Source organism: Crassostrea angulata, chromosome 1 (assembly GCF_025612915.1).
Source record: "Crassostrea angulata isolate pt1a10 chromosome 1, ASM2561291v2, whole genome shotgun sequence".
Taxonomy (NCBI): Eukaryota; Metazoa; Mollusca; class Bivalvia; order Ostreida; family Ostreidae; genus Magallana; species Magallana angulata.
In genome coordinates this window covers 3,410,316-3,430,707 of record NC_069111.1, presented here as the reverse complement: position 1 = coordinate 3,430,707, position 20,392 = coordinate 3,410,316, and the positions used below count along the sequence as shown (strand labels likewise).

General features: G+C 33.4%; 1 protein-coding gene across 1 annotated transcript; it reads left to right on the top strand.

Annotated features, from left to right (window-relative positions):
• The first annotated feature begins 14,570 nt into the window (after nucleotides 1–14,570).
• LOC128165726 (homeobox protein Hox-A5-like) lies at nucleotides 14,571–19,742 on the top strand. Its single transcript, XM_052830531.1, has 2 exons — nucleotides 14,571–15,103; nucleotides 18,432–19,742. Exons 1-2 carry the CDS (start codon nucleotides 14,656–14,658, stop codon nucleotides 18,737–18,739), a joined length of 756 nt encoding a protein of 251 aa, XP_052686491.1. The 5' UTR covers nucleotides 14,571–14,655; the 3' UTR covers nucleotides 18,740–19,742.
• Nucleotides 19,743–20,392: the final 650 nt, after the last annotated feature.

Below are 20,392 nucleotides of genomic sequence, written 5' to 3'. Positions count from 1 at the left end.
AGATTTTAAAATCAGCTAACCAATTTCATTATTTTCAAATTATTTCCCATTGAAACGGAACCCTGTCTTTTTATTATAGAAATTTACAAGCGTTTTACCCAAGGGTGCTTTGTTTCAGATTTGGTTAAGATTGGCTTTGAGCAGGAGTTCCGGGTATAAATCGAAATGGTGCAAAATAACGGATAGAGTGACGACGAAAAGGTTACGAGTAGAGCTTTTTTTTAAAAGAGCTTTCCGTCTTGAACAACTTTTTTTCGAACGTCTTCCAGACGGTAATCAAAAAACTTCACTTGGTTCGTTTGTGGTTTTCGATAGACGTAATTTTGCAGAAGTTACCTCTCGTCGGGGGCCATGCTGTAGACCAAGACGAAATTTCATTTTTGAACAACCGAACGTAATTTGCAGGAAAATACAGAAGGAAATTCAAATTATATCTCAGTAACAAATTCAAGGAAGCTTCAAAAATGAATTACTCAGAAAAAAAGTGGGATACCTACGATAGCATCCCCAAGTTGAAATTGGTCGAATAAAGAAGAAATCTAAGCATGTTGACCTTCGATATGACCGCTGGCAGGGGGTACATGTTACTCATGTAAAATTGAAAACAACTTATGAATCAAAATACGATTTCTATAAACTGTAAAAATGTAGAAACGCTTTATCCTATGTTTTAATTTCCGATCTATAACAAAAAAGAGGATGTATACATTTTCCATACATTGTAATGCATTTTACTCTGTCTGAAAACGAAATAGAAGGCAAAGTGAACCCTTAGACACTTTTTTCCGAAAAATTCCATCTGCTTTGCAATGATGTACATTTGTATGAACTGGAGTGTTGATGTCCTTTCATGTAGTCGTACATGTAAATGGGCTCCCTTTTCTTTCGTAATTTTTTTAAATGATAAACCATATTTACATAATAATACCGTCGGCTCATGTGAGCTTTTCTGATCAAGATTTGTTCCTTGTCTGTCGTTGTCGTCGCCATTGTTGTCATTGTAAATGTTTCCCATTTTCATCATCTTCTCCGGACTACCAGGCCAATTTCAACCAAACTTGGCACAAAGTGAAAGGAATTCAAGTTTTTTCAAAAAGGGACCCTCTTTAAAGGTTAAGCATCCTCATGAAGTGTAGATTCAAGTTCATTCAAACATAGTCCTCGTAGGTAGGGTAGCTCCACGTTTTGGGGATCAGGTTTTACATAGGGATGTATAGAGGTATAGAGAAAATCTTTAAAAATCTTCTTCTTCTCGAAGAAATGCTTAAAAGTGTAGAAGCATCCTCAGGCAGTTTAGATTTAAGTTTCTTGAAACCACGGTCCCCGGTGGTAGGATGAGGCCACATCGGAGGGATGAATTTTTTCATCGGAAAATAAAAGCTCAAATTTGTGTAAATTTTAAAACATTCTCATGTAGTGTAGATTCAAGTTTTGTTCAAATCATGATTCCTTGGGTATGATGGGGCAACAATGGGGGTGGGGATATTAAATTTTTCATGGGAAGATGTAGAATAAAATCTTCTGGAAAAGCATTCAGACCAAATGAATCTGAAACTTGTGTAAAAGCATAGATTGTGCAGATTTAAGTTTGATAATGATTTCTTGGAAAAAAGTGGCGCCACAAAGGGGTGATTTGTAAATAGCAATAAAGAAAAATTTATTACACAAAAAGGAGTTTTATAATATGCTGATAAAAATCAGCAGCTTTTTTAACTTTGTGTGTTAGATCTACTGTACTTAATTGTCAAAATATTTTGAATATGATACTTTTATTCTCATTTAATCAGAGTTATGGCTATTGTTACTCGGGTGAGAGATGTGGCCCCTTGGCTTCTTGTTAAGGGTTTCCTGTTGTCCATTATACCTGGATTTAGGTGTAACGCCTGTTATTAGATGTTCCTTATTACTCACGTAGGGTTCAATAGTCATGTCCATCAGCTGGAGTACAAGAACGGTAACTCCTATTTTGGTGTACAGATGAATTTGGACGTTTAGGATAGACACATTTCATTCCTAACTTAAAAGAAAGCAGTTATTTGTATACATATTGAAACAAATCAAATAAAATGATATTAAATAACAAAAACACTTTTAAAAAATCTGAAATACTTTCACAGATATTCTTTGTAAAACAAAATCCAGAGGCATCAAATTGTATATTACCGCATCTGTTATATGGGTTATTATCAAAATATGCAGACTTTTGAGAAATGTAAAACACAAGAATTTTTTTTAACAGCAAAAAATATTTTAATTGTCAAAAACACATTAAACAAACATTGAACTATAACATCTTAAAATTTGCAAACATTGGAATCTACCATCTGGTAGATATTTTAACAAAAAGTTAATGAACGGTATACATTTTGTCAGTGGTGTAACAATCATACAGTATAGGGAAAAAGTTTTAAATAAAATAATCTAACTGTTTTAAAATTATGGACATACAAATCATATCAACATACATATATATCAATTAAAAGATCAGTTTCAGATAATGGTAAGTATTTGACACATTTACACAGTGAAAACCATTACATTTGAGACAAAGTATTGATATCACTCTGTCAAATGTTTAATTCTAACAAAAAATAAAAACAACTGGACTTTAATTTTTAGCTGAACTTAATAAAATAAAGGACTTTTATTGCTGACATGTTTTCAAGTATACATATATCACTAGAATTTAAAAAATTGATGTATAAGTTACACCACTGATAATTATGTTTTACCACTGACATAAATGTTACACCACTGATCCAGCGATTATTAATGAGAGACATGTTTGTCAACAAATGAAAAAAAAAAGTAATTTCTATTTTGAATTACATTCAAAACATTACAACGTTGCATATAAATCAATGTTTTGAAGCCTAATTATTTCATTATCCAAACATTTAATTCATTAATTGGTACGCCATTTACAATCAATGTTACACCACTGTCATTCACACATTCTACGATGTTATCTTTTTTTACTAATGGTACCACATTCATCCACCTTATATCTTGTTCCCACTCTCTTTGGCTCATTAATCTCACACACAACATCATCCATACCAGCACTCATCAACTTCTCTAACTTTCTCCCCACCCTATGCATACATCTCACATACTCTTCCTCTTTGTCGTTATCTTTCACTAAACCTGGACATGGATGTCCATTGTACAATACAATAACATACTTGTTAAGCAAATGTTCTGGGTTTAGGTCGGTTTCATCAACCAATGTGGTGTTTTGTGGTACACGTTCATCTTTTTCTTCCTTCTCGCTTGCATTTTCTGTAATTTTTTCTGCATCTTTTGCATCATCATTTTCATTTTTGGTCTGTTCGTTACATGTGTCTTCAACTACCTTTGGTTTTTTTGTTTTCGTCATCTTTTGCCCTTGCCTTTTCTGCCAACCTCTTCTCTCTTTCCTGTTTTCTTTGGAACATTAGTCTCCATCTCTGTATTTCAATTGGTGTTGGTGATGGTGCTGTTGCAACTTCTATGGGAAGTACCGGAACAAAATGATTCGGTATCCAGTTCTTATCTCTCGTGTCCTTCCTTGTTGACGTCCACATCACATATTGTATTGTACCACTGCAAACATGTCTTGGCATTATCAAACGATGTATATCTCTTCGAACATTTGCATTTCCTCGTTGAGGATACACTGAAAAAAGAGGATTTCCAAGAATACTTGCTAATGCAAACACTTGCCAAATGCCAATGTAGCTCTAATCATTGCAGGCATTAATTACTTCATTCTGATATATTTCAGTGACAGTTTCTTTTTTAAGAAGAATGCCCGGGACATATTTTTCTAAATACATTGCAAATGCAACCGACAAGTCATTTATAATGCTATTTTCAGCAAGTCCTGCTCGGAGATGTTCATTTGACAAGTAAAGGTCCTTGTGCATGGCTAATTCAAATACCATACGAACTCTCATTTCCTGGCCATAATTCTCGTGTCCAAAACCCAAAACGCTTCCTGTATATGGCAAACAGTTCCCATCACCAGTCACAACAACTGGATAAATTACTGAGCTTTGTTCAACATCTGCTGGATAGGGATTCAAAACATCTTCATCTACAGACAATCCAGTGCTCAGAATAGATGGAGTTGACCTAAACATTTCAAACTCAGCTAACCTGTTTTCATGATTCATGCAGAATTTGCGGATCTCATCAAATGTTTTCAACTTTCCAAGAGTTAAAATAAGTCCTTGAGAAACGCTGATCTTAAACATGAATCAGATGGATTTCTCAAATCTTCTTTCACATCTTCACAAGATTCATTTCTCATAGACGCAGTTCTAACATCTTCGTCCTGCGCTTTTGAAACCAATGGGGCCTGTCTGGCCTTCTTATTTGGCTGTGTAGAAATATGTGTAGAGATTTGATTTTTCTTGAAAACAAACTTTTTTAATGCATGACCTTGATATTCATTTCCTGCAGTACATGTACAACTGACTTCTCAAGAGAAAATTTCTCCGAATTGGTCTGTGATGATCTGGTGTAGTCTCATTGTATTTGGGACTGCTTTGAGGAATGGCATTGCTTCTCTAATTACATCGATATTCTTTTGGGGGGGGGGGACATATTTTAGAGTGATATGTTCAAATTTTCATTTTGTAGAGTCTGTAGGAAAGATTTTGTATTTGGAATGTCGTTGGAGAACTTTGGCATTAGCAGTCCTTTTAAGAACCCCACCAATCCCATCTGGGGCTCCTTTGCCATATCCAGACTCATGGAAATTCTAGGTGGCATACTTAATTCCTCTTTTAGCAAGTTGAGGTAAAAGTTGCCTTTTTGTTTGTACTGTGTGACTGGACCATCGCTAAATATATGCAGAGTCTCAAGTGATTCATTTTCCCTCTGCATTTCATCGAGAACAGGACTAAGATAGGCCCACACAGCAGCTGGACTGTGATCCATGCTTTCAGAGACGGTACAAAATGATTTTACTTTGGAATCTTTTCCATTGTATGAAATACCTGTATGAAGTGTAATCTGAGCATGAGAGGCGCCAAAATGCATGCATTGAATCTCCTTCCCTAATTTGGTTTGGTAGTTGTCAGCAAAATCTATATGGATAAATCCTTCATTTTGCTTCAGATTCTCTTTCTGTTCTCTACAGTGAGTCAGTTGGTTCCAAATATTGAAGGAGTGTTGTTAATATCTAACCATTTGATCAATGCACGATTCCTTCTATCTGGTCTCCCAATGTGCCCCTTATCTCTTCCTTGGCAGTTATTACAACAGTTTTTTCCTCTCCCCTCACCAATGTTTCCTCCCGTATTGTAACCCACTGTTTCCAGGTAACAGCCTCATTGTGATCCACCTTTATATCCTCTCTCAAACAGCTCATGCACATCATGTTTTAGTATCACATGAAAATCTTTGTACCAATAGATGCAAACTGCTTGTATCTATGATGTCTCTTTTCAGTTAGGCGTCTGCCATAAGCTCTGTGTTTTCGTGTAATTTACATGCACATGTTTCTCTATCTGATTCTTTAGGGGCAATGACCAGAAGGGTTTACGTCTACAGAACTGTAGGTAATCTTTTCTTTTGTTTCAATTATGTAGACTTGCAGTCAACAAACGCTTTTGTTTTTTCATCTTACGGACAGTAATTGTCTGCTTTATTCCTGGTGTCATTCCGCTGTTTTAATCTTTTTCAAAGAAACTGTGTATATCTTGATCAAGTCTTCTTCTTTTTGGTCAAAAGATTCTGTTGACGTTCTGTTGCGGTATTGTGCATCCCCATGCATTTTCTTGTTTTTTTTAATAAGTCTGTATTTTCTCAGCACAGATGCGGGTGCAATTTCAGATGGAGATTTTTTGAATTTGTTGCTATACTTCTGATCTGAATATGAAAGGTGTTTTTATTAGTAAAACTTCAATATTTTTTAAGATATTGTAGGTTAAAGACGTACGCAGAATTTATTGACAGCATAAAAGCACTGATTTCGGACTACAAATAACAATTTGTTGTTAGTTAGAGCAATAAAATTGTCGATTTATGTCTTCAAACACACAGTTTTAGTTTTCTATAATACAGTAGTAGTGAATATTTTTCTTAAAACATTTTATTTTTCATACAAATTGACACTGACGGAAAAGGCTGCATATTTTGATAATGCAGCTTTTTATAGATACAAACAAATGCAAAAAAAAATAAAAATGAAATTCATATTAGAAATTAGTTGGGTTTTTTTTATTCGAAATACTCTAGCTGAATTTCCACTGATTTTCTATAGGAAAAATCCCAGAGGCATCAAATTGTTCAAGACATAGTGCATATATACTGATATAATTGTAACTGGTGTTTGTAACACGCGCGATACATCTTGTACATAAAGTTTGATTCTAATGAATGTTACGTGATGTTTTATTAAGAATTCTTTGTTAATTTCGTAATTTAATTGTTATTCAAGAAGGTTATAAAAGTGTCATTCGTTGTTAAATCCGGAACTAGTGCATCTACTTTGAGTTATAGAACAAGCAGGAAAAGTTGTTAACCATAATATGTTGGAAATTAGAGTTACCGCTCTTCCACGAGGATGAATGAAATCTTAGTTGTTCCTACGTACAGTTAATCGATCAACTCTTTCAAAAAATGTTGTCCAATTAATGCTAGCACCTGTCTACCAACACAGCGTGAACAATTCAATAAATCAATCGATTCTATCTGTTTTATACACGGGTAATTATGCCGCACGGAGAATGCTAATACAATAATCGAAGAAAATAAAATCCCATGCTTGTCAATTTATCTTCCAAAATATAGCTAGACGGAAACCAAGTGGAAAAAAAATCACATTAGAATTTGATTTCGCGCGAATGAATTTGAAAGTTTTGAGCCAAACTAATGGAGATTTTAATTTGAATGAAGTTATTATATGGAATCGATAAAAAAATTCTTAAACGTCTTCAAGACATTCAGTCAGTGTAAAACAATACAATATTTTTTTTAACGGGGCTTAATGGACTTTTCATATATAATTATTCTTAAATAATATGAAATAAATGAATTCTTCAATTTAACAAGATTAAATTGATTTTCATTTTGTCAAGTATGAACAATTCTGTATGGATTACAGCAGAATTTTTTTTTTTATAGAATTCGCACGGATTCCTTGTCGCTTTTACCATGAGTATTATTAAATGAGACAAGTGCCTTATCCAACATTAGTGGAAATATTTGAATTCACTTTTAGAATTAAGGTAAATTTTAATCTGGACATATATGTATTGCTTTATATTGTCACACGTAATTAAAGAAAAAGTTAAAGTTCTCTAATATTAAAAAAAAAAAAAAAACGAAAATATGTTGGCTCCTGGTTTCTGGGGACAAAAACTCTTGGTTTTGTTGGCAAATCTATTAATACATTACATTATAGTGGTCATATGTGAATAAATTATTTTCTACGCATTGTAATCAGGGCATATTTATGTAAACTAATATTGTTATATAATAGGATCATTGTTTTAAACTGCAGATGTTGTTATTTTGATAAAGATTTTTGTGATTAATATATGAAAGCAATTAAAAATGGTTTTTTATGGATTCGAACTTTAAAGAAAGGAGTTTGCAAGATATGACTATCACTGGAAAAAAAATGAGAACAATTACCTTTTTCCAATCTACGTACATGTACTTAAAGAAAGATGCAAACAATTAGCTCAGTATCTGACTAAAGTCCAACTTATGACGAACGTAGCATGAGTTCATTGGCAAAGAACAATGAAAATCTTATTAAAAACTACTTCGATTCAGAAGTTACATGCAAAGGAAATATATTATCAAGTTTTGGAAGACATAACGACAAACAGACAGACAGACAATGACAAAAACATTACGCTCCCGATATTCAAATCGTAGGGTGGGGGATTAAAGTTAAACCATATATACGAATTAGCAGAAAATTAATCAGAACCCAGCGTCTGAAAAGGTTAGAATCGTACAATTACAATCTTCATACCAGATTAAACACCCAAATCAAATTTATTTTTTTTGATTTAACTTTATCTTATATATAGCTTCAGACGAATTTCAAATCTTGGGAAAAGTTCAGTCACAGACAAATGTCACAGACTGAGTAAGTCTTTCTAGAAGCCAGGTAACCGCTCCCCAGAGACGCCATATCTAATCACCGCCGAAACCATATAAATCTTGAAGCACTGTACATCAAAATCAATATTTTTCAATCGTCTTAACAAATAAACCCAATTTTAACTGCCAAAAAAAAAAGATCAATAGGTCTTTTACATGCTTTTGAAATACACACACATATATATATATGACAAAATTATTTTCCAACAGTCCGTTGAAAATTCCAAAAAATCTCTCTCTCTCTCTCTCTCTCTCTCTCTCTCTCTCTCTCTCTCTCTCTCTCTCTCTCTCTCTCTCTCTCTCATGTGACGAATCTCTTAGATCCGTTTTTATTGTGACGGAAAGATTTCTGTTCGCTGGATGATATTGTTTAGGGTTTTAATAGTGATAACCGTTGGTCTGCAATCATTTATAATTCTTCTTGGAGCTAAAAGACGCTTCATACGGCGCGTAAAAGGCGATGAAACGTATTTATCAACTGACAAAATATCCAGAATACGGTAATTTTGTAAGAATGATAAATTCTACCAAACGGCATCAAAAACAAGATTGCTGCTCTCGTGATGGAGGGAAATGAATGGTCGATGTCACTTCTTTTCGCGTCGTCTCACCAAAGGCGGTATCGACTCCAGTGTTCCAGCTTCCACGGCCGCGGCGAACACAGCAGACGTTCAGTGTGGGCTATAACCGCACAAGTTCTACCGAAATCAGGAAAATCATAAAGGAACCACATTCCGCTTGTCTTAACTTCATTCAAATTATGGAAAAGTTTATACGTTAACTTCATTAAAAAAATATATTGGGGATGTTTAGAAGTTGCCCAACTCCTTTGTGTTTCTTAATTCCTCACTTCTAGATTTTTTTTTAATTTTATGTCATATTTATTTGTATCCTTATTTGTATCAATATTGATATATACACGTACATTGTATCTCTAATAGAAATACTGTATACCGTATACTAATTGTTTGGTCGATTCTGTTTTGCCCCCTTAAAATACTGGGAGGGGGGCTTTAATTTGATAGTAGCATGTATTTATTATGGTTGGTATTATCTCAAATTGAAAAAAAAAATAGTTTATTTTCATTTCAAATTAAAAATATTAAAATAACTTGAACTAATGACAATTAGCCTTAATTAGGTTAAACAAAGTGCGGGTTATGAGACCTTAGAGTTATATTCCTAATTTTGATATTTTAGATAATGTAGATTATTTTTGAATTAACCAGTTCTGTATATAAAAGAAACTTAACAATATAAATATAATGCGAAATGGAAATATTTCCCCCGATTTTCTCTGTAAACGAAAATATAAATTTCTTACCCTAAGTTAGTTTTGTGGCAAATAAAAACAAAAAATCCCAAAATATACAAATTTACAAAGTCAATGAATAATAAAAGAATTGAAACTGCTAAAAAAAACCTCTCAAGTAACCAGTAATCTCTTCAATATCCTGGTATTTTGGTGTTATGCTATTTTGTTTTTGCAAGGCATGTTTCGCCCTGAAGCACGCGTGCATGTGTGTGAATGTTTACGCTGCCGCGTGCTACATCTATCATTCGCGCTGTGTTTGAGGAAGTTTTTGTAAAATAAATACGTTATTGAAAGGTTAGAATCAATCACGTTTCCTCCAATTCTCAAGAACAGACTAATGTAGTCGATATTTAGTTCTAATGAATTCTCAAACTGCCAGGAGATTGGGAACACGTCGGAAATGTGTTTATTTAAAATTCTACAAAGTGAAGTTTTCGGTATTTGGTGATAATGAAAATAAAAACAAATGCGATTTACGGTGGGTTTTTTCTTTACTATGCGCAGGAGCCAAAGAAATGTGTTCAGTTAGCCGAAGTACATGTACGCAATATTTTTTTCTTCGGTGGTACTAGTTTTTGTACAGTTTGACACTTTCTTTTAACCACAATAAATTCCTGAATACCAGATGTACTATGCTAAAAATTAAATTAAGTGTCTTGGTGTCAGCAGTAACATATGAAATGTACATTATAAAATATACATATCAGCCACCGAAGGCTTTAGTGAACTTTGTAATTGTTTAAAAATATGTTTAATTTTAAAATCCTTTTTTTTAAATTTAAATTTTTAATTACTTGTTTTAATCCCCCCTCAAGGTGTTCAATTAAGGTTGTTTGCAATTATAGATTGAAGTATTTCATTGAGTAATTGGTTTACTAAAACTGCATATATTTTCAAAAGTACGCATTTTTAAATGTTATTTTAATCATTAGATTCGGTTTATATATATTCTTTTCTTTTCCAAGACAACAAACTTGATTTAACGCTCTTAGTTACATGTACATGTATATCGTAATTAAGTTTTCATATTTTTAAGGTGTAATCTATCTATATTTACATTAATCTCTATACAGAGAAAATAAAAGATGAATTAATTTTTAGTTTGTTTTTTTGTTGAGTTTAATATTGTAGTTATTGTCTTACATATATTTTCAAAGAAAATTAAACATTTTAAAGTTTACTCGCAATATCAACAAAAACCGTTATTTTAATTTCAGCTAAAAAGAGTATGTTGAGGGAAATAATTATTTTTATCAGTACATCAAGGGCAGCGTACTAAACCAGTTTTTCTTGTCATTTTAATTATGTTTGCAGAAAACAAATACTAAACTCGTCTTCTGTTGGCTCTTTATAAACAAACTTTGGTGCACACTTAACAAGCAGAATAACCTACCGGTACTATATATATACATTTTGTAAGAATTAAGTCCATCAATTAATCGTCACTGATAATAATAAACTAGTGACACTCATGATACTGCTGTCGTGTAGGGAGTTCATTTCTAACCCAGGGTTCCCCTGACAAGTTTACACGGTCTGTGAATGCCTGACATACGTACATTATATCTACATTAACTGACACAGCGAGGAAACTGTTATCAACCCGACTCTACCAAGTCCCAATGTCTAATTTTTCTTTGCCGAAATTTAAAAAAAAATTCTTGAGAAAGATCTTTAAAAAAAAAATAGGGCAGGTGAGACAGCGATTTATCTCAATAAATAATAATTGCTACATTCCAATATTTCACAGTCACCATTAATATCCTTGAAGTTTTGTCAAAGAGGACTGAGAATCGCTCAATGGGAATCTAATTGCTCATGAAAAGAACCGCTTGTCTTTTGGATGAAGTTGAAAAATGTGTACATTAATAATCCGGGTCCCCCCTGACAGTCCCTCCCCAGAAATATCTGACCAAACAATGACCCAGCTGTCCCCCTGACCTCCCCCAGGCGATGGTCAGCTCCGGAGGCGATTGGAGGAGGGAGAGATAGCGCCGGCCTGTAATGAAATGATTATTACTAACTACTGAGGGGATATAACGGAACAGCACGCGGTCGTTCGCCCCCTGTTTGCTGCAGTTTGTCATGTTTTTCTATATTCCGTGTATTTGTTTTCGGCAAAACAATCGCCATCTCCAAGAAGTTTTTCAATAAATTATGAAACTCTTAAAGAAAATAAAACTTTAATAATAAGTGTTTAAAAGATTGAATGTTTATGACGAACAAAATATCAATGAATTATTATCTATTTAATTTTTCCCCCTTAATTTTGATATTTTTTCAAGTTTAACTTTAATTTTATCACTAAACTTTCTTTAATTGACGGTCTTTTTTGAAACAAGCGATTAAATCTTTTAATTTAATTTGATTTCATGATCTACAAAAAAATGTAGTGAACTCTCGTCTGATTTTTCTCTACATCATTTCACTGTATTATACGTGTAATAACCGACACAGTCTTGTTAATTTAATTAAAAGAATGTGTCAGAAAGGACGATGAACTTGTTTAACAAGTTGTAAGAGAGTAAAGAAGTATATCAACAAATCCAACTAAAATTAAATTTTATTTGCTTTAAATAAAAAAAATATACATTGCAGCTTTAGTATCGTATTTCTGCACTGTTATTCCCTGAATTCAAACTGCTTCGAGCGGGAAATCAATTTGAGAATTTGAGTTTTTGAGTTGTTAAATGATTAATTATACATAGTTTTTTATCTTGCAGGTATTAATTGTATTAGTTTTTAAAATGAAAAAATAAACAAGAAAAATATATATTAATTAAATTACGAATAATAACCAGTTGACTCGCTGGGAGGATTTCGGTCCACGACAAAGACAAAAAAAAGTTGTCTTCAAAAACCCTTTGAAGACGAGCTAGAACTAGAAAGGCGCATGTTTGTCTTTGAATACAGACTAGAAAAACAAATCACCTACATGTTTTTCCTCCGAGTTGGGACTGGACAGACAGCTTTGGCGATCGGAGTTCATTAATCAGTAGATTTGAACGAGATAATCCCGGGGTCGGGATGTACCGCCCGTGGGGTAGGGACCGCGCGCCGAGACATGTAATTTGTCATGTTTTGCGTGCCCCAATGTGTTTCCTTGTTTTTGTGTAATGTGGAATTTAAAAAAAAACAAATTTTTATGGCCTTTTTGACCACTTCGTACAAATTTTTATGGCCCTTTTTTATTGCAGGAATTATCGTTTACAAATTGGTCGACTGAATACACTACATTAAATGTCACACGAATGATTGGTGCTCCAGCATGTATTTCCTTAATCCTAATAAATTGTCCGTTGGTATATTTTCTTTGAGAAACGGGTCTTAAGTAAATAATCTTATCTTATTATTTCAATCATGCTACATGTAGGTTCTTATTTTCATTTTTCGACCGAATGAACTTTTCAAGATTATAGCACGTTACAGTTTTTAGATTAATTGAAATAAAACTATACTTTTATTGAGGTATATTTCTTATTTTCGAAAATTATGCATTACTTTGTATTCAGATTAATCCCAAATACATAAGCCTAATTTCACAATGAAATTGATTTAGAAAAAGTGAATAAATCTTGATTTACTCTACAATCGGGTTCAGCATTGATTTGAGGACGGTATTTATCGGATGCTCATTATCATTTAAGGAATCTGTTCCTCGCTTTAGTTCGCCAATAAAATGAAGTTCCAGTATATAAATCTGCACCAGTAACATCTACGCGCTATTTGATTTAATGTCTGTTGTGTGCACATATGGATGGATGTGCAAACTTGATAGAGAGGCTGCCATGGGTCCAGATTCCCCTGACATCCCTACTCTGTGGGTAACACCTGAGTCTGTAACATTTGTGGCGTACCAGCCCTGTAATTTATCTCCCTTTCAATTATATACAACCTGTGTATGATTCCTAATAAATCACGGCAATGTTGTATGAAATACGTTGTATTTCTCCGAATTCTTAGATTCATAGAAATACGAAATTTTATTCAATAATAATTTCTACTTATTCCTGCATGTCAAATTAATTCCCTTTAACAAATTACATAATGAGCAAATCTTTTTTTCAAATGCGTTTTCAAAACACTGACACAAAATGTATATGCATATAATGCACCAGCATGAAAAAACACCACAATATCGGAAATGATTTTATACTTACTTCCATATATTCTTGGTTGATCTAAATTTATGTTTTCCTTTGCGTCAATTAATGAACTATATTGAAATCAATAAATTCAATTAAATTCTTTAATATATATTGATAATGATATGCATCATCAGTTTAACTAAGTGTTTTGTGATTTTTCTAAAGTACGAACTATTTCATGTATCTAATCAATATTAGCTGCTATGTCCTTTTCGCAAGAAGAAATGAAATGTTTTTATGTTCTTTTAAAATTTTTAACTTAGTCTTAATAATTATGTAAATGTGTCTGCCATTCAAATAGAATATGCCCGCTTATTATTATGAAATTAAACTCATTTTTGAAAAGTCGGATTTTTTGGTCTTTATAATTATTAAAAAGCTAAGATATAGCATGTGATAACGTAAAAACTATATCAAAAAAGGTATATGTTATGTTTTTATTCTGAAAAATATTTTTTTTTAAAAAATAAATACATTTTGTAATTATTTACCAAACCATGTAAGAAAAAATAATATTGTTAAGGCAGAGCTACATAAATTACTTTTAAATTCTAAGAATACATAAATGTCGAGTTAATTATTAGGGAAAATATTCCCGAATTTTTCGATGTTGAGTTATATAAATTACTTTTAAATTCCAAGAATATATTAATGTCGAGTTTATTATTAGGAAAATATCCCCGAATTTCTCGTTGCTGTAATACACACACCGAATTCTCCAAACCTGTTTTTGTTTGATGTTTTCCGACAGGATAAAACTATTTATCATGATCTTAAATCCGTTTCCTAAAAACATGATGTTAAATAAGATTTACCCCAAGATCCTGATTATTACAACGGGTTTTCGGTATTACAATATACTTGTTATTAGATAAAAATATTTTAATAGCTGTACATAGCCATAGGCCAGTGGCGGTACGTCAACATTTCAGCGTTCTGCTTGAGCGGGCTGGGAGAGTACACCCATTGGCTATACAAAACCACGTGACAAAATGATATAGAAAGATGGGAGGGCTAGCAAGTGAAACTAGAATATGTGTAGTAACGAGTTGGAATTATTTACAACCAATTCGGTGAAAATTAATGGCCATGAGTTCGTTTTTGATGACTTCGGTTCAATATACAGAACCAAAGTTTCCCCCTGCCGACGAGTTTTCCCAACAAAGTTATATTCCAAATCATGGAACAGATTACTATAGAAGTAATTATCAGACACATTACGGATATCCCGATCCGAGGAGGTTTGACGATGACAAATATACCCCGAATCAGTACGGAGGATGTACCAGCAACGCACCTGTTTCTCCGCCACAACCCTCACCCCCTGTCTCCAATCACGGCGGGGGTGGAGGGGGAGGGGGGACGATGAACGGATTCGCGTCCTCACAATCCTCCACTCCCAGCCCCCCGCCCGTCCCCTCCCCAGATGAAAATTCCTCACCCCTGTCACAGAGTTCCTGTGCTCAGCAGCAGTCAGACGGACAGCCGGTTATCTACCCCTGGATGAAGAAAAGTCAGGGAAACAACCCAGGTAATATATAACTACAATCTTGGTCCTAATTATTCTGTTTGCTTTCTTTTTATTTTTTCTCTTTCGCGTGCAATGTGTCAAACGTCTGATGTCTGATTTACATTCGGTGTTTTTGGTAGTTGGGGCTCCTGTAAACACAGACGGCATAATGTTATTAATAATTTATTCGTTATGATTACGAAATATTCGCTCTGTTTGGTTCGGAGAGTTAATATCGGGACAATACCGCGTAAATGGGGTTATGTTACAGATTCTACCTGTTCTTTAGTTAAAAAAAGGAATTAGAGGGAATAATAAAATCACCCATAGTTATTTAGAGAGGAATAAACCCATCAGACAATAATATAGATTATTGTAGTAAGGTTTTCCAGCGATGCTCGCGTGCCGAAACGATCTATCATAACACAAAACTATCATAATGGCTACAAATTGCCTATAAACTGGAATTAAGAAGCATCTTCTCACCTCCAGGTTTAATGGGGAGCTATTATGGCCAATAACCATCGTAATAAATCACTGGTAATCACAATACAAAACCCCGTGTAGCACGCTCGGTGGAGGGCCTCTGTTCCGGGTGTTAGAACCACTGTAATGGATTAACTTTTTCACAGGACTAAAATTTCACGCACTCAATTAAAACTCAATATTCTGAGAACGTTCTGTTATAAGAGGGCAAAGTATATAATAGAAGGAGGCCTGTAACCATAAATGCGTCAAGGAGCGGTCTCTATGTCTATCTGGCATCACCCTCACAACCTTACCCTCGTAAAAAAACTACAGTTCAATTACAAAATACATCTGTGTATATCTTGGCCTATTCAGGCAATGTCAGAAACTTGTCATGGGGTTTTTTTTCAGGCTCTGAGTGCAGTGCTCTGTTGTACTTTGTTACCCCCAGTATTTCTTTCCCTCTCCCCAGCATCTTGTGTTATTAAGCCTGATTAATTGTAAATTTCATCACTCATGTTTTCGGATTAAATTGAAATTCCTATCAAGTGTTAAAAGATATTTTCTGCCCCGCATGTTCAGACATTTTTTAAGTGCATCTTCTGACATTTTCCGGCATAGCATTTTTTGAATATCGATTTTCCTCCAAAATCTCCCGACATGTCGACAAAACTTCAACCAACCTTTCAATTAGTTTTTGGATTTTTGACATTTCAATTTAACATTCATTGAAAACCTTTAAAAATGTTTAAAATGAAGGATGTATCTGATATAAATTCATGAACTTCTGCAATTTTTATATGTTTGAGAAAGAGAGAAATGTTGGCATTTTGATAGCGAGACACTAAAAATCTTTGGTGAGTATCTTAGGTATTAAACGAATAAAATTATATTGTACAAAATGCTATTCCACATGTCAGCGTGTTAAGATTTATGAAGATATTCCTCCATTATAAACGTCATCTTTGGATATTTTACAGTCTCCGTCCTGTGTCAGCGGTCTAGTAATTAGGTCACGGTCCGGGGAGTGGGGATAGGGGCATAAATTAACTCAACCCACAAATCCACTAAAATCGCTCTCCTTTGGGTGAAAAAACAAAACACAAAAACACGGATCAAATTAAAAAAAAAAATAAAAAAAACTTATTTTAAAAAAAATTAATAAATAAAATAGTTCATTAAAACTACATCATTGTACGACATCAGATACTAGTAACCTAATTATTAAACTTGCCATAATACATCACAAAGTTTTCTCTTTCAACATTAATTCATCCGAAGGTCATTTTAATATTAATCAGTATGTATCAAATTCCGTTGTCAGTTTTCATTATGAATAAAAGAAATGAAATACACATGTCAATTAATCCTTCATGTGGTAAAAACATAATTATGTTTCAGTAATGATCTCAAAAGTGCAGCGTTATTAATTGTAACCGGGCTATTAACATTCAGCTAATTGTTTACAACGAGATTCAATAGTACAAACGTCAATTCAGCTTACGAAATATTTTTTTTTAATTTTACTGTTCCTTTTAAAGTAAATTACTGGGCAATATAAAACAACGGTTTGAAATTTTCCCCTGTTTTAATATCAATTTAAAATTTTGAAATCTTATCCACGAGTTTCTCTATCGCGTATTAGTACGAGAAAAGAATGAAATAATTCAACAACATATTAAGCTAGGCCTATAGGGTATGTTTAATACATGAACAAAGTAAATGGAAATTAAATACGAATTTTGTTTAACATAATCGAAGCAACTTCGATATTGTTCATTATTTGAAATGGTCAGAATCCCGAGTCTTAACACTGATGGAAATGGACGTACGTAGAAAATTTACAGAAGTTCTTGTCATTTTTACAAGACTCACGACTAAATATAACTGTCAAGTTTTAAGTTAGATTTCGTGTTTTCCGCTGTTTATGAATACAAGGTCACCCTTCCCAGCGACCTCTTAGCTTGTAATTTCTGAAACGAGTAACAACAAAAATAGGGTTCTGTTCGGTGAATAAATTTCACACATAACTTTCTAAAATGCGGAAACCGAAGCAATCGATCCATGTAAAAAAAATACTTTACATAAAATAAAAGAATGGAAACATGGGAGAACATATGTGTGTCTTGAACAAATATCTTAAAAATTATTCGATTAATAAAAGAAAAAAAATATTTTACATGGATTAAATGATTGAAAATAATGTTTGAATTAAATTGGTTGTTAATTCCTACATTTATGCGACCGAATTTTTTTTTTATTTATTTGGAAAGGGAGATTTCAAGTCTAATCATCCTGTAATTGTCTTTGTTTTTAGTAAATATTTAGTAAGAAAACCATCCCTTTATTCGTGTTGAAATTTCTTGGAAATGTACCATGGTCGTGTACAGAAAAAGTTTACAGCAAATTGAACTCGGTCTACGACATATATTTACGTAACATCGACATTTGTATTCAGAATGTTATTTCCCGGATTTCCGTGATCCGTCTGGTTCGCTTTCGGTATTTACCCCGCTATTTCTTGGTACAAAGGTGCTGACTGTATATGTCACTCGTCCACAAATTGTTTTCTCGCTGTCACTATCAAAATTCATATATTTACGTACACAACCAGTTTTTGCCGCCTAATTGATATGCGACAACAGCCAACCCATGGCGACGTTCTAATTGTTTTGAATTAAGTTTTATTGCACTTTAAAAATTCAATCTGAATTCAATTAAAATCTTAATGCCAAATAAACACCATGCACATATTTGTCCGATGAAAAATTTGAATTCATGTATTACAAGATTTGTATTAGAGAGTATTTAATATAAAATGAATAAATTTATTGTTTTAATGAGAAAAAATATTATAATTTTCATTTTTTTTTCGTTTCAGGAAATAATTTGGTTTCGGAATCAAAAAGGAATCGAACCGCCTACACAAGACATCAGATTTTAGAGTTGGAGAAGGAATTCCATTTCAATCGTTACTTGACGCGGAGGCGGCGAATTGAAATCGCCCATACCTTGTGTTTGTCCGAACGACAAATAAAAATCTGGTTTCAGAACCGGAGAATGAAATGGAAAAAAGAACATAAACTACCGAACACAAAAACAAGACTCATGGAAGCCGGAACTGGGCTTCTTGATCCGACTCACCATTTTACTCATATGTTGGGACATCCGGATTTAACTCAGATCTAGTCATTACTGTGTTCATTAACTATAACGCCATCAGTTCAAAGGAAACTTTATAAATCCAGTGTGACTGTGTAGTGTATGAATGTGCTGAACATACCAAAGATTTACTGATTGCCGAGAAAATCCGGACTTTATCCTCCCCTGAAGTGTTTGTTGATACTGCAGCTTTGCTGTACAAATAGCATAATAATTTATACAATTTGTGTTTCAATATTCCCTAAGGACACAAATTATTGAGAGTCAACTGACAGAGTTGGACAGGTGCTTGAAGACTGCAGATTGTCCTGAATATATAACACTATACTAGTGTTCTCGCTGAGAGAGTTCGTGTATTAGTATATCCAATTAATTAACAAATTAATTAACAAATCCGTTTTGTTAAGTATTACTACAAACCAAAGAAATGCCTCTGTTTTTTGTTTATTTATATATTTTGTAAATATTGTTGTTGTATAGATATTATTTTATATCAGATCTGAGGTGTGTATGCTACACTTCTTTGTGGTTAACACATGAGGTTAGTACACACCATTTTCCCCTCGATATTCCGTAACATTCAGAATTATCGCGTTTGACTGTCTAAACAGGAGTAAAATTAATATGGACTCAATGCAACTGGATATTAATCGAAAGATTATAATCCAAAAAAATTTTGATTTGGTTAAAGAAAAACATATTTTTTTAAAAATCAAAATCACTTATAAAATTAATAATGTTTGGTACGTTTTTCGGCTTTTATTGGTGACAATCTTGTGTGTGCTAATAAATAATGAATGTTAAATTATGGATTTTTTTTTACGAATTCATCAATGTCATTCTTTTTTCCACTTATTGTTATTACTGAACTTAGAATTTAAGTCCATCTTTTAAAGTAAACAAAATCTGTTTTATATAGCGCGTCTTGTATCCCCAAGATTTACCAACAGTGATACCACCAAAGTCACTGTTCAATTTGTGACCGATATATTCATTTTAAGAAGTGAATAAAGCCATGTTTTTTATAATGCATCTGTTTTGTGTGTGATTTATGCTGATATAGAAGCTGCAAAATGATGTAGAGAATTTTTATTGCCAAAAATATATTATAACGTTCATTCCTTTAAAAAAAATTCAATATGGCCCAGTAGATCATCACAGAACTTTGATGATACGTACCGTGCTTCTGTCACATCATGACGAAATCTGAGCCGGTGTCATGAGTCAGATTAAACAAGAATGGATATTTTCTGCCAGGCAATGGAACATGTATATGATTCTACCCCGCTGGTGCGCTCGGTGTAGCAAGCCTGTGTCTAGTTCTCCAAGATATGAAAGCCTCGCTAGCAGTTCTTCGGGACGTCTCTTGAGTGATGGAAAACACACTCGGTTCTCCGCTACTCCAGTATTTTTTACAAGACTCATTTAGCAGCCTGATGGATGTTTTGTATATATCAACTTGACGTTGGTGCCGCATAATTATGTAATAGAAACCAAATTTTTAAATAGTTCATCTCAGCAATCGACTTCTGTCTTTCGTTGGAATCTAGTACTAAGTCATGCTTCAATTACGACCCCTCTTTACCTCTGTTGCTTTAAAGTCTCAGTTTTCTGGTATAATGTATTCTAAGTGAATTCAATCATGGTCAATTATGTGACATGTCAATATTGCTTCTTTAC